Source organism: Colias philodice, chromosome 25 (assembly GCF_061535455.1).
Source record: "Colias philodice isolate Cphi_HAF_F1 chromosome 25, ilColPhil1 Martin Lab GWU primary, whole genome shotgun sequence".
Classification (NCBI taxonomy): domain Eukaryota; kingdom Metazoa; phylum Arthropoda; class Insecta; order Lepidoptera; family Pieridae; genus Colias; species Colias philodice.
The window spans coordinates 3,343,364-3,358,985 of NC_143110.1; the positions used below are offsets into that span (position 1 = coordinate 3,343,364).

Sequence of the window (15,622 nt, forward strand, 5' to 3'; positions counted from 1 at the left end):
TTTTGGTGTGTTCCTATATCTGATCTGGGTCTGAGCGTATTGAAATAAAAGTTATCTTTCTCTTTATTTTCTTACGTTCTTTCAAAATTTTAATCGCAGTACATTTACAGCATTCATGGAGCCAGACCACATCAGCAAACGGTACCGTCGCAGGCGGTCCGCGGAGGGCCATAGCCGACAGAAACGGGAGGCGCCATATGTTATATACCCAGAAATACTTGTCATTGTTGATTATGATGGATACAGGTGAGGGAATATTCTGAGTAATAAAATCATGATATTTTTATCTACATTTGCTTGCCTGAACATATATATAAATATAACATATGCCACTACAATATATATATTTATAAATACAATTAAAATAGAAAAATGTTTTATTATAGGAGAGTTACCATGACATTTTAAAGCAGTAATAATTGTAGTATAAAAAAACATCCTATGTACCTAACATAGGTCATTGTGTTTTTGATATTTAATTGCTGTGATTAAGCAGAATTTTGTTAGGAAATGTGTTTATTGATATTTTGAATGAAACACTAAAAATTATTAATTGATGTAACTATTGATTAATTTCTCTACGTACTTATGTAAATTATTTTAATATAAGATACTAACACCTTAATCATTTAGCTCATACCTAATTTCGCAGAAACTAATAATTGATTTCGTATTCTTTAAATGTCATTCTATATAGGTAAGTACCTATCTAGCTTCAAGTTTTTTGTCCAGTGAAGACACGTGCGCAACATGACTTTTTATTAGTTTAGATCGTCTCTCGCATATAATTATAATAAAACGAACAATATATTATTTATTTATATTTATATACATATTTTGATCCTCGTCTTACTAAAACCGCTGACATTTATAAAAATAATTTTTAATTAGGGGGAAACCTAATCGCTCTATTCGTAGTTTATTTGTTCTTATATAATCAAAACATTCGCAAATTTAAAGCGATAATATAAAAAAGGTATTTTTAATTTTATATCAAATTTCACAAAACAATGAATGAGCATGGTGAATGAATAATAGTCGTTTTGAAAACACATTAATATTTAAATGCTATCTTTATATCTAGAAGTGTTGAACCTCATATGAATAAATTAATAAATAATAGATTTTAAACTATTATTTTTCTTAGCTGTGAGGACCACACGTGTTTACTTAGATATATTCTTATAAGTAAACTAGCGGTCCGCCCCAGCTTCGCCCGTGGTACCTACATGTTTAAACTATCCTATCTCTCAAGTTGGATCGAATTGCACATGGTGTGCGAATTTTATTATAATCTGTTAAGTGGTTTAGTAGTCCATTGATGACAAACATTGTGACACGAGATTTATATATAGGTAAATTATAATCCTTCATAAGTCTTTGAGAAAAGTACATTTAGGATAGCAATATTTTTTTGAAAAAGAAATATTAACTATTTAAAATTATAGTACCTACCGACTTATTTGTTAACTTAAACCTATATATAGTAGACTCTACCACGTAGAGCTAAGAAATTATCAAATTAGGCATACCTACTAATAATTTCCGATTATAACGTATGGTTTTATAACATTTCATGACATTGTGTTAAAATTAATAAGTTGTAAAGTTTGATATTTCATATCGTTTATTATTTTATTATGAAATAATAATCTAAGTTCAAGCTTATGTGATTCTCAGGTTACACGGAGGTGACAACTTGCAGATAAAACGATATTTCGTCTCATTCTGGAACGGAGTAGATCTCAGATATAAGCTGTTGAAAGGACCAAGGATAAGGATATCTATTGCCGGCATTATTATATCTCGGGTGAGTAATGAGTATTATTATTGTATACATAGCTGTCCGCCCGCGGCTTCGCCCGCTTTGTCTAAAACCAAATTAATTATTAACAGAAACCTTCCTCTTGAATCACTCTATCTATATTAAAAAACTGCATATAAATACATTACGTGGTTTTAAAGATTTAAACATACATAGGGACAGAAAAAGCGACTTTGTTTTATACTATGTACTTAGTGACGTAGAAATTATCCATAGACTACCTATATATATATATAAAAACTAGCGACCCGCCCCGGCTTCGCACGGGTGCAATGCTGATACTAAATACACTATAGAAAAATTGTGAACGTTGTATAGGTATAAAAATATAGCGGCCCGCTCCGGCATCGCACGGGTATAAAATACTTACATAGCCGGGCGGCCGCAAACGCTACGTCCCGCAATTTTTAAATCTGTAATATCTTCGAAAATATTCACTTAAATCATACGGTGTAAAGGGCCATATAGATCTATATTAAATGAACAATGTATCCATGGTATTTAATTGGTTAAGGATTAATGCTGTATTGGTTAAAATCGCTTCGAAAGTTTGCCATTATTTGTCGTAAAAAGTAAATGACAAAAAAAAGTTATTGTGGGTTATCCATAAGAGATAGACATATACCATCGCGGACTTTTCTGTAGACCTTTTCAATGTGTATAATACTTAGTACATTATTTTGATAAAACTCGTAGGGTTCAGCCTGCGTTTGCAATGTAAGCGGAATAAATGTAATTTTTTACGACATCACATTAGAAACCTCAAAAATAACAGTACTTCTCCACTACTTAATGGATCTTATTATACATATAAACCTTCCTCTTGAATCACTCTATCTATTAAAAAAAACCGCATCAAAATCCGTTGCGTAGTTTCAAAGATTTAAGCGTACAAAGGGACATAGGGACATAGGGACATAGGGACAGGGAAAGCGACTTTGTTTTATACTATGTAGTGATGAATCGCAAAATGTGTTGGTAAGCGCATAACTCGAGAACGGCTGAACCGATTTCGATAATTCTTTTTTTATAATATTCCTTGAAGTACGAGGATGGTTCTTATGGAAAGAAAACATAAACATGTACCACGGGCGAAGCCGGGGCAGTTAAATGAATAAATAATTATGCTTATTTAACACCGTCTAAATTTGCAAACATAAGATTAAAAAAATACAAAACAGGTAGGTAGGTAAGCTAATATAGTTTTATAGGGGATTTAAAACCTGATTATCAATTAAATCGATACGGTAATATATTTCGTACTAATAATAACTAATAAGAAGCTTTTTCTACTGATCTAACGTTTACTTATTAACATAAGTAGGTACATACTTATATTATAGCTAGATTTCCGCCCGCGGCTTCGCCCGCGTTTTCAAAGGAAAACCCGCATAGTTCCCGTTCCCGTGGGATTTCCGGGATAAACCTATCCTATGTGTTATTCTGATGTATAAGCTATATTGTGGTAAAGTTTCATTCAAATCCATTCAGTAGCTTTTACGTGAAAGAGTAACAAACATCCATACATCCATACAAACTTTCGCCTTTATAATAGTATTGTGATAAAATAAATAAATCAATTTCAAGACAATTTTCACACACGGCACGATCTGATCCCATACTAAGCTTTTGTTATGGAGACCAGATGGCTGATAAACATACATATGATTTTAAATAAATACTTGACTATATAGATAATTAACACTCAGACACAGAGCAAACATCTACGTTAATCATACACATATTGGCCCTGGGTGGGAATCGAACCCTCGACCTCTGGCTTAGAAGGCAGTTTAATATTAGCAATATGGATATATCTGAAAGTTCTCTAATATTTTTGGGAAAATAATTTTATCATAAATAAAACAAAAACAATACACAAATAAATATAATTTTATTTTTTAACAAGTCGCCAATTTAAAATTAACCATTTCATCTGTTTCAACGCAGAGCTCTTCCAGAAAATTCTTTTTCGATTTCGGATATCCATCTAATATAGTCTCTATCATGTCGGAACATATTCTCTTACGCTTCCTAAAAAATAAATAAATTTAAATAAATTGCACATTTATTACCGTAACAAAATCATTATTTGTGAACTAATTTTACCGGATTATAATAATATTTAATAACTATTTATCAATTCAATGAATATCTACAATTTGATTAACTTTTCGTAATAAATTACGATTTAAGTTTTGTTTTAATCTACAATTTAAAAGTTTACGGCATTTAAATAAGCATAAATAATCAGCTTAAAGCTTTTAGGTAAGGAAAATGTTTAAGAATATTTTTTTACGTTAACATTAGTTAGGTACCTACAATAGGAACTTGACGGTTAACAATTATATTAGTACATTTTCCTTATGTATTTGTGCATTTATTTAAGTAGTTACTTATATATTGTAACAAGTCTATCTATTCTTTAATCAACTAATAACATTCATAATGCCAAGCATTGGCCCAACAAATGATCGTCGATGTTTGCCGCCATTACGGCGATTATGAATAATCATATTATTATACAATGACGGCCGAACATAGACTTTTTGGCCATCTACACTTTTGTGATGGCCTCTACTCGCCCAACGCTGCCCATTGTGAAGAAAGCCCATATAAGATTATGATGAAAGATGTACCTGTATTCCCGTAAATATTTCTCATGTTGATCTAAAATAATCCTTTTCTCCTGTGCACTTAGGACTGCCACAGAATTTCGTAACGTTGTTAATTTACTCTCAATTTTCGATACATTTGCGTTTATTTCTTCAATTTGTTTTTTAGCTGCGTCTGATGTGGGTGTCGTTAGTAAGTTTTTGAGGCGATTCTCCACTGTTTTTAAATTATTTCTTTTTTCTTCTAACTCGTGAGAGAGGGTCTTAAATTGTGCGTCGTAGTCTGAAACAAAACGACATTAAAATCTAATTTGAAACATATTTATAATATTTTAATGAAGCAAGATTGACTTATCTTTTATATTATTGTGAAAAAAAGTAAAAAACCATTATATTATATACCTATTAAATATTATAATATTATAGCACTATAAACTGTAGTTTGCACAATCTATAAAAGTAAAGGCATAAGTATGTCTTATATTACCTATGTCTTACCTAAATCGTTTATTTCATTCAATATCGTATACAAATTGTACATTATAAGTTAATTTATACAACTAGTTAATATTCACAACAAATATTAACTATTCGATGTACCATATCCATTAAATGAATATCAAAATCATTATTCCATTACATCTACATACCCTACTGTTATATTAGAATACAGTCCGTTTATATATGTTATATAAGACTTATATTATTTACCTAATTTGTTCCATGACCGAAATATAACTACTAATAAAATATAGTATACTATACCTTCAATATCACAAGATCCATCTACATTATCAGGTTGAATAGCAGCATAAACTTTTTGCTTTCCGTATAGTTTGCATTTTATTTTTCCCGCCTCGGAAAGTGCATCGAGCGTTTTCTGAACTGCACCTTTCGTAAACGCGCCTCTCAAATTAACTGTCACATCGGCACACGAATATGGCCTGTTTGTATCTTCCAAATACTTTAATACAGCTTCATTCGCCATATTTTTAAACAATAAATAATACACACGAATCTATAAATAAAAATTACCAATTCAATATTCAAATTGCAGTGCAAAAATATGACAAGCGAAAAGGCGCGTAATTTTTTTTTATTCACGCAGCAGCACGCTAAATTTTATAAACAGCCAGTCAAGCAATGTCACGTCAAATTAACCCTACGGTTATTAAAATAACTAATGAACTTGTTATACAGTCCGTTTTTTTTTTCATATTATTTTATAACTATATTTTAATATTATTAATTTAATATTGTTATTCCCATACAAGAATCTAACGGACAGTCGTAAAATATATGAGATGACATCATGTCAGCTTTTGCGGTATTATATCATTTCATAAAAAATATAAACTATATCAGCTGAAAGGAAACAACCTGTCAGTTAATTAGTTTTTTTTTATACATATTATTATTTATTATCTATGTTTTCGTACGGCGGTACAGTTCATCATTGTTTGTGTTCACCACAGAGTTTATTATTTTATGAGTGTATATAAATATAAAGTTTCGTTTTATTACGCTTTTTTTTTAATTAATTATTCTCATTTTCTCAGGGTCGAGATGCAACACCTTATCTAGAAAGAAATCGAGTTGGCCGTGACGCTATTGACTCGGCCGCTGCGTTAACAGACATGGGCAAGTATCTGTTCAGGGAAAGACGGCTGCCGGTATACGACATTGCAGTTGCCATCACGAAGTAAGTTCCATTGCTGTCCGCTATAAAAAAAAGTAGGATTGTTCATACCAGTTTTGTCTATGGATTTTAAATATTATTAGAACCAATAACTTTTAAATTTTGTAGAGATATCGTCATGAATAAATACTAGCAGTGTGTAATGTTGAGAATTGTTAAGTTCTCGTATGTTTTACTTGATTATTTTGTTTCATGAGTAGATATGTGCGTGCACGTCACTTACGCAAGTCTCTAGGGTAAAGAATAAAGATATTGGGAAATTTATTACAATGGACAGTTCATATTGCACATTAAATTTAATTGAGCGTTCAATAAAAGCTTTAATAACACACGAATAATAGATTGCTGGTAATAAACCGTGGCATTTAAGTGTCTTTTTATGAATAATATCCTACTACAGTCTTCTATGTAGCCACATTTTCATCAGCTGTTCCCTTTTTTTGTATTACAAATGAACCTTGTGATATATATATTTGTAACCTTAACTAAGCATAATGTACCCGAACTAAATATGTAATTTCCTTATTTTTATCATACCGGATTGCGTGTGGATGTAACAGGTAATGCGGTAAGTATAGCACAATTTACTTGGCGCCATTATTAAAAAAGAAGTTTCAAAAGTCTCTCGTCAACTGTCACTATAATCAATGTAATTCAATATCGTCGACTGTAAATTATGTGCGGTGGAGGTCGCAACGACACGTCAACGTTGAATGAAGACACAAAAACTGATTTTACCAACAGGTATGACATGTGCCGACGACGCAAGGGTGGTCGCTGTACAAAAGGCACCGCTGGTAATTTAATTTTATACCGAAACGTTTAAAATGGCGCGTGGTGTTGACATATTCAGCATTAACAGCAGCTTAAGAGTGACATAATTCGGCTTGATAATTTTTTTAATGTTCGAGGTTAAGGATTTGGTAATGGCGCTAAATTTGCAACCATAGACAACATTCTATTCGTTTTTTAAATTTACATTTTATAGATGAGCGCGAATAGAATGTTGGCTAATATTTGCATAACAATACACGATTATTATGCTTACATAATTTTTTTGATTAGGTACATCCAATTCGAAATGAGCCCGACTTTAACGAACCGAACTTTGGAGACTATCCTAAACATGTGTTGCCAATTTATTGAGTTGTATATTTGCGTGGATTTCAGACTAGATATGTGCAGGAGACAATACGCGAACGATGCTTGCAATAGAGGGACAGCAGGTAGGCGTGTGCGAAGATTTAATATAAATATCCCAAGCACGCCTGTAAATCACCAATGTCCCTTACCTTTCAATCACGTTAATTCACATTGGGTCCCAAACCTTGTATCCGATTCCGTGATCATTCGCACCTTGTGAATAATCTACTTAATTAGCAATTTCATGTATAATTTACAACTTTAAACGTCATTGATACGATTTTTATGACTTCGTGTTTTAACGCATCTACATAGCATATGCAGATGAGTTGAAATATGAAGATAAAAATTGATACAAATTCTATTCGTTTGAAGTTCTAAATTTATAGTAAAGCATTGTCTCTCTGTTGTATTCTCTTCTAGATCATATAGATTTTCATGTATATAAAACTTATCGACATTGTAGTTTAGACATTAATACCATTTGTACATGACCATTACTCATTTAATGAAAAATAGACATGCGTTCAACTTGACTTTACTATCTACGACGACATTCAACTACATATTATATTTCCTAATTCTATTGGCATCCAACTTCTATCTTCACTTACATATTACCTTCGTTACTGTTTCAGAAGTGTAGTTTGTGTGCTCAAAAGTGCTCGAAATTACTGCCTATCATTAAAATTACTGTTAACATCTTTAAGTCGCATCTCGTTATGAGGAAATACGTGCCAGCAAAAACTACATGACAGTAATTAGCCATTAAAGAATAGACAAAAACTGTAGAGTTTCGTCATAGACTATAAAGACTCGTATTTGCATGTTGACATGGTAAAGATCGGCCATAAAATTTCAACATAATGATTGGCTTCTTGCTTTACCTTTCAAAAGAGCACCGGTCCATCTTCTCATAAACATGAAAGTTGCGTAAGGTCATTGAGGGACCAGTTGGCCCTACCTTACTTGCGCGAGGACACAGCCAATTGAATTTAAAGCATGTATTCAACAATGTAATTATGTGTATCAAGATATTTGGTCCTTTTTGCAAAAAAATTAACTAACCTTTTGCGAGGCTACGAGATCTTTTTTATTAATATCTATGGATACTCTTATATTTATCTTCTAATTTTCTATGCAAACAAACTTTAAATTTCTAGTATTTCAAATCTTGAAAGCTCTCAATAAAGAATATTTAAATATTACTCGTTATTTGTAAATACTTTGTTTATATTAGCATTGATATTGATATTTAGTATTTATTGCAATCGGGTTCTAATTTCCTAACTCTTAACTTCGGTGACAGTACTAATAAATAACATTTTCTACACATTGCTTGCATGATTGACGCCTTATATAGCACTAGATTATCTATCGATCATCGACTTTCCGTAAGTACAAATACATTATCATATTTCTGTTCAATTCATTTACTGTTTGTTACCCTCACATCGTACCTACCAAATATCATAGACAACCTCAAACCTAGAACCCTTTCCTTTTTTGAATGTTTTTTTTTTTCGTGCAAAATGTTAGCAAAGAGTTTTAATATTTTTCTGTCTAGGTTTCGCATACGTTGGCGGTGCATGCGTAGTAAACAAGAGATTGGAAAAGGTGAATTCTGTTGCCATCATTGAGGATACTGGTGGATTCTCTGGTATCATCGTCGCTGCTCATGAAGTTGGACATTTGTAAGTATAACGTAGAAGAAGTGGGCAATGTAAACCATAAAATCTCAAATGGGTCACTGTTGCGAAAAAGCTTTAAAATTTATAAACTGAAATGATATTTCTTAAAAGCAATACAAAAAACCTGTAAGCAAAAACAAGCAAGAAAACAATTATTTCTTATCACAAGCAATGAAAAAAGCAAGCAGGAAGGGATAGTTTGTTATTAAAAGCAACATCATAAAATTAAAAATATACCTACATTTGGTCACAGACTTGGAGCAGTTCACGATGGAAGTCCACCACCTTCATACCTCGGAGGTCCTGGTGCTGAAAAATGTAGATGGGAAGACGGCTTCATCATGTCGGACTTGAGGCACACGGAGAAGGGCTTCAGATGGTCACCTTGCAGTGTGCAGAGTTTCCATCACTTTTTGAAGTAAGATTACTTTAAGAAAATATTTCAGTATGAGATGATAAAATGAGTTAAAAGAATTAGAGAAAATTAACTTTTCAACATCTAAATTTTAACTAAAATAACGCAAGATAACGTCAGAAGATAACCTTTAATTTTATTCGTATCCTTTTGGAATATATTTTACTTTAATCACTGCGACTGTGTTACTGCATGCAGATGATTGAGCTCCCTTAACGCCAAGAGACATTCTTTTTCTTAGAAGCTTTGCCTTTAAAAATATGTCCCTTATACGAAACATTTTCCAATACTTCAAAAGACATCAATTGTCCAAAAATCTTATGAGGCTATATTATTGTATTTCTTGTATTTATATTATGTTATATATTAGTTATTTCCAATTTCCAGTGGCGACACAGCAACATGTCTATACAACTCGCCGCACGAGGACGACTCGCTGCCGCGCGTGCTGCCGGGCCGCTTGCTCACACTGGACGCGCAGTGCCGGAAGGATAGAGGCACGAGGTATGGGGACATTTATATGAGACTAGCTTCCGCCCATGACTTTGTACGTGCATCCCCGTTTTTCCCCATTCCCGCAAGAATTTCGGGAAATCCTTTCTTAGCGGATGCCTACGTCCTAACATCTACCTGCATGCCAAATTTCAGCCCGATACGTCCAGTGGTTTGGGCTGTGCGTTGATAGATCACTATCAGTCACCTTTGAGTTTTATATATATAGGTAGATTTTTACTGTATTATCTGAATGTTTTACGATGTTCGTGGAAAGTTGGAAATGTATACTCATTAATCATATTGAAAGTGGGAATATTCTTTAGGGTAGTTTAATGGAGTTATTTGGCATAGACAATAACTCTTATTTCAAATTAACGACTCCTTAAGTATGTACCAAATAAATAAATAAATAAATAAATAAATGTATTGTCTATGGATTTTACATGGGTGGCTCATTAGTTTCATTAAAAACAAAAACAAAAAACAGTGTATGCAGTACAGGATCGAATTTATTCCCAACTACCGACACAGAAAGTTGTTATTAGTTAAATCCATGGATAAAAAATCTATCAGTTTTTTTAACCGCTTTACTTTACACAGATTTTTGTGGTTCTGCATTCAGTGGTTTTCGCTATAAGCAGATGTGTTGCCGAATTTATTAAAGTGAAACTTTTATTACATCGTCTCAAACTTTTTGGTCTGTGTAGCGCATGTCGCGTGACGGTCGGCTGCCGAGTAGGTATAAAGCAGTGTTCGGAACCGTACGATAATTATCGTACAAATACGATAATTTTGTGCCTAAGTTTCACTTTTACCGTGGTTTCATAAAACCATACAACATTTTTTTATTGTACGTATTTATTTTACTTATTATTGTAAACAATTGTTCCAGCGCATGTTTCAAAGACGAGCGGGTGTGTGCCCAACTGTTCTGCTTCGACGCAGCAAGCGGCTACTGCGTTGCGTACAGACCCGCCGCTGAGGGCTCGCCCTGTGGGGACGGTCAGGTGAGGTTTTTTGAATGAATGAATGAATGAAAATTCTTTATTGCTTAAAAATAAATAAATACAAATACAAAAGCACACAACACATATAAAACAAGCAAAAGGCGGCCTTATCGCTAGGTAGCGATCTCTACCAGGCAACCCTTAAAGTAAAGGAAATAAACACAACAAAAAGTGGGTGAGCAAAAACAAGGCAATACAAACAAGGAAAACTAAATAAAATATTCGATTACGCATATTTTGGTGTTAGGTTTTTTGTGTTTTTTATATAAAAAAATACTTTTATTGAATTTCTTTTTTCACTTATACATATATTTAAATGCGAAATCTTTTATAACGTTTCAAACATATATTTAAATGCGAAATCTTTTATAACATGTTGAGTACAACCAACCTCACATTAACATTGCTTATCGATTGTTGTACGAATTATAAATTATTACACACAACATTGGTTATTTATGTAAATGTGGCTTCATAGGTGGTCCATTATCCATAATAGTATGTTAAGCGTATCATTCTGTGCAAATCAATAAATATAGGCGTGAAATTACTGTCATTCCATTTGTAAATTATTTAAAGTTACACATACCACTTTATAATATGGTAATCTATACTAATATTATAAAGCGGAGGAGTTTGTTTGTTTGAACGCGCTAATCTCAGGAACTAGTGGTCCGATTTGAAAAATTTGTTCGGTGTTAGATAGCCCATTTATCGAGGAAGGCTATAGGCTATATATTATCACGCTAAGACCAACAGGAGCTGAGCACTGCGGGTAAAACCGCGGGGCACAGCTAGTAAGTAGGTAATAAGAGGCAATTCCTGTAGATTATGTATTCGTAACTCGATAGATGTTACGATGCAATGATGTAATGGTTACATTCACTGATACTCGTGTAACAGTTATCACGTTTTATGGTAGAAAGCGTGAAGTTATGTGTAACAATTATTTCAATGTCAAATACCGTTTCCGTAATGGGAATAGCGATGCGGTCTAGGTTGGACAATGAACCTCGGCTACTAATTATTGTTCATACATATAATTTGTTAGTATATTCATATAAGCAAAATTGGTAGACTAAAATTTTTAACGTGATAATGTTTTTAAAATCGTTTTAGTCGGGTGACATGTTCAGAAACTTGTGTCACACCAAAACCTCACGAGCGCGATCGCAGGTATAACGAGAGAGAGATGGACCGATCTCCCGTCTCATCTCGATCGTAAACCTACTTTACAAACAACCAATTTTTTTCTTGCTATTCTTGATACTGCAAATTTTCAATATTTACACTAATATGCATTACATAAACAGTACAAGACAGTATAATTTAAGTATACCCCATAAAATTATCTCCGCTTATTTAATATCCTTCCTTTCACCAACAACTTTTCCGTTCTATAACTCTCAAAATGTCTATAACTTTATAGTTTAGTCCAATTGATTTAATTTTTACCTAGGATATTAAATCTATACTAATATTATAGAGCTGAAAAGTTTATTTGTTTGAACCCGCTAATCTCGGGAACTACTGGTCCAATTTGAAAAATAGTTTCGGTGTTAGATATCGAGGATCTCGCTAAGACCAACAGGAGCGGAACACTGCGGGTAAAACCGCGGAGCACAGCTAGTTGTATATGCAAAATGAATTAATTTATTATTAATTCCAACCATTCCCAGTATTGCATAAACGGTCGGTGCATCACCGAACACGAGAACATAATACCGGACTACTCGCAGCACACGCCGAGCTACGTGCGGCCGGAGACGAGTCCGTTCTATGGGAATATAACGAGGTAATGTGTATTTTATTTACTAGGGCATTGAGTTCATAGTCTAATGTGGATGATAATAATGAATACTTTAGCTCTTATGTATGTATATGTTCGTTGATTTTGTATAGGTACCATTTGTTACCTATAGTAAAAACATGGTACCTACGTACCTAAATTATTTACTAAAAGATTTTTATGATATTATGTATGAAATTATTCATATTCATTATTATCATTCAGATGATGAGCAAACTGTTTTTAAGAAAGTTTACTGAATTGATTTAGAAAGCAATTAACCAGATAATGGTACAATTATTTCAACAAATAAATAATCTAAGTTAGTTACTAACTATTTACATTATTTTCAAACTGAATGTGTCGTTATTGCATTACTACGATAAAATACTAATAATATTTTTTGCAAACACATATACAGTATCGAAGACACAACACAGCCATACGTAGCTAGCACACCAGCGTCACCTATCTACCAACAGAACTATTATACAAATTACCAAAGAAATACAAACTCGGAAGTCACAGTAACAACAACGACGACAACAGAGAAACCATACAATTATTACTACTATAGTACACAAGAACCAAAAGAATACACGGAAAAAGTAACGGAATTGACAAAACCGAGCGTCTCGTATCCGCCATCTTTAAATCAATTCTCTGTGTCCACCACGAGAAGCCCGTATGATTTCAATGAATTTTTCGCGAAAACAACGAAAGCGCCTGAAACGAAAAAAGGTTTCTTCAACAAGGAAGACCTAGAGAGTTACTTCTCGAGAGGCACCACAAAGAATCCGTTCCCAGACAAGGGCACAAAGTCAATATTCAAATTCGGCACCTACTACTCTCAAGGGAAGTCCTCCGATAACTCAATAAGACCAGACGCAAATTCGCAACAAGTACAAATCGAACCAGCGAGATTGGTTTACTCGTATCAGAGGAATCTCACGTCTGGAGAGCTTATTCGAACATAAATGTGCCAAAATACTTATTGGTAAGGATACAGAACGAATTTGGATCAAAATTCATACTTCGCTCTCATGGATGATCATACTTCTGCATTGGACACCACAATCGTTTTCATACATCGTTACTTCGCCCCTTTTTCCTTCACGAGTCGAACCTGTGACAATCATGCCATCTCACTCTTGTAACATAAGATGTAAATTAATAAGAGCGAGATGTGTGCGCTTCAAACTCAATCATTCACATGTGTGCTACGTTCAACTATGGAATGCCATTGTATTCTTTCAGCAATATGTAATTAAACACAATTTCCTAATGTACATAACTCAAGAACCATCATGAAACTACCCATTCCTCTACACTTCAGTCATTGAACTTTACATATTGTACATGTGTGTGTGTGTCTTTCTATACATTTACTCTACTCTACTTTATGCCTACTCTTGTATGCATGAAATATGTCGTACAATAATCGTCAAACTTTTCAATTAATAAAAAAAGTTTAAAATGTCTACCCTCCAAATGTGATAGTTTGTATAAAAACGTTGAAACAACAGCTATGGTTACTATGATGACCATTTTTGTACGATATACCTAATCACTTACAACTTTTTACTTGTCAATAAAAATTATGTGTTCTAATACAATACAACATTAATTACTTAACCATTTTCAAAAGTTAATGATACATAAAAATAAAAATCAATCAATTTTCCAACCACAAAAAATATACATAAACTGGTCGTTTTTCAATAACATTTTGGAAAAGTTGCATTTAAACTAAGAACAAAGCTATCTTACTAATAATTAAATTAATAAACTATCTTTGATTCTTTATATTGGAATAATAAAACCTTCACATATTAATTTGCAATTGTATTTATTTGTTTAACTTACACTTTATGTTGCAGTAGCCGCCACTAGCGAATCGAGCGGAAAACAAAACAGAAGACTGCTAGCTGGATATTATGACAAATGAAGCAATGGCGCAAAGACGCCTGGTCCTGAACCGTCAAATCCAGTCCTTATTTTGCAGATTGTGAAGTGTTCGCATATTAAACTTGAATTTTACCCTTTGAATTTGTAATTTTCAAAGACATATTCTATCCACCTCTTACTTTTTTATTTTTGACATAAAAATGCGCGGCAAACTTTATGTAACAAATCATAACGCTTGTCAAAACAAAATTGCCATAAAATTGTAGTTGCAGAATGCAGTTTTACTTATAACGAAATATCATTCAGTTCCTAAATCAGACTCAAGTGGGTAATATTCAAAATACAGCGGGTAAAATGTGCGCAATACTAGTTTGTTTGAAAAAACGTGTCTGAAGACAATAAGTGTCAGACATTGTTCTGTGAGTGATATTACAATGTGATTGTGTTTTTAATGGACTTTAAGTACATTAGCTTGTAACAATTGTGTATAAATACGATGAACAAGACGAAACAAGAATTCCTTAACATAGGTTAAATATATTTTTAGTCTATGGTATTTCGTTTAAAAACGGTTGTAAAATAGTATTTTTCTAAGAATAAAATAAAAGAAACTGCCAAGAAGTGCCTTTTATGAATAATTAATAAGATAATTAAGTCGATAGCGCTTCTTATTCTATTAAGGCCTACGAATTTGTTTATTTGATGTTATCGAAAAGTTGTTTTATCTATGTGCGGTTACAATTCTTTTTAAATTTAACTAAGGCCGGACTCGTATCCACTATTTATAATAATTGTAATTTTAACTGACTCGGCGACTGGATCGCCTTTTATAGATATTTTTACCTATTTCCTTTACTTATGGCACCAAGTTCTACTTGCCAGTATAAAATCGATAGCTTGTATATTATTTTCTTGTTATTTATGTGACATAGACAAATAAAGTTACCATAGATTAGTTTGGCATTTTTTTTTTCACGAACAACTCAGTAATGTATTACTTGCCGACTATTTATTCTATTTATGTATGATACCTTT

The 15,622-nt window shown here is 32.9% G+C and overlaps 2 protein-coding genes across 3 annotated transcripts in view; one reads left to right on the forward strand and one right to left on the reverse strand.

Moving 5' to 3' along the window:
- The window catches only part of sona (sol narae metalloprotease), a 115,354-nt gene extending 100,615 nt beyond the window's left edge, over nt 1–14,739 (forward strand). The window contains exons 7-17 of one of the 2 annotated variants that reach the window (XM_089710778.1): nt 111–246; nt 1,681–1,810; nt 6,000–6,142; nt 6,884–6,936; nt 8,850–8,976; nt 9,227–9,391; nt 9,776–9,892; nt 10,776–10,890; nt 12,570–12,685; nt 13,101–13,676; nt 14,560–14,739. In XM_089710778.1, the coding sequence (XP_089566904.1) occupies nt 111–246; nt 1,681–1,810; nt 6,000–6,142; nt 6,884–6,936; nt 8,850–8,976; nt 9,227–9,391; nt 9,776–9,892; nt 10,776–10,890; nt 12,570–12,685; nt 13,101–13,656 (1,658 nt within the window). In that variant the 3' untranslated portion in view covers nt 13,657–13,676; nt 14,560–14,739. Of the gene's footprint in view, nt 1–110; nt 247–1,680; nt 1,811–5,999; nt 6,143–6,883; nt 6,937–7,309; nt 7,366–8,849; nt 8,977–9,226; nt 9,392–9,775; nt 9,893–10,775; nt 10,891–12,569; nt 12,686–13,100; nt 13,677–14,559 lie in introns of both variants that reach the window. The other variant, XM_089710777.1, reaches the window with a different exon arrangement.
- LOC149477259 (homologous-pairing protein 2 homolog) lies at nt 3,727–5,429 on the reverse strand. The gene is made up of 3 exons (XM_089711020.1): nt 5,206–5,429; nt 4,465–4,723; nt 3,727–3,859 (listed from the first exon to the last, which is right to left on the reverse strand). Exons 1-3 carry the CDS (start codon nt 5,426–5,428, stop codon nt 3,727–3,729), a joined length of 615 nt encoding a protein of 204 aa, XP_089567146.1. The 5' UTR covers nt 5,429.
- Nucleotides 14,740–15,622: the final 883 nt, after the last annotated feature.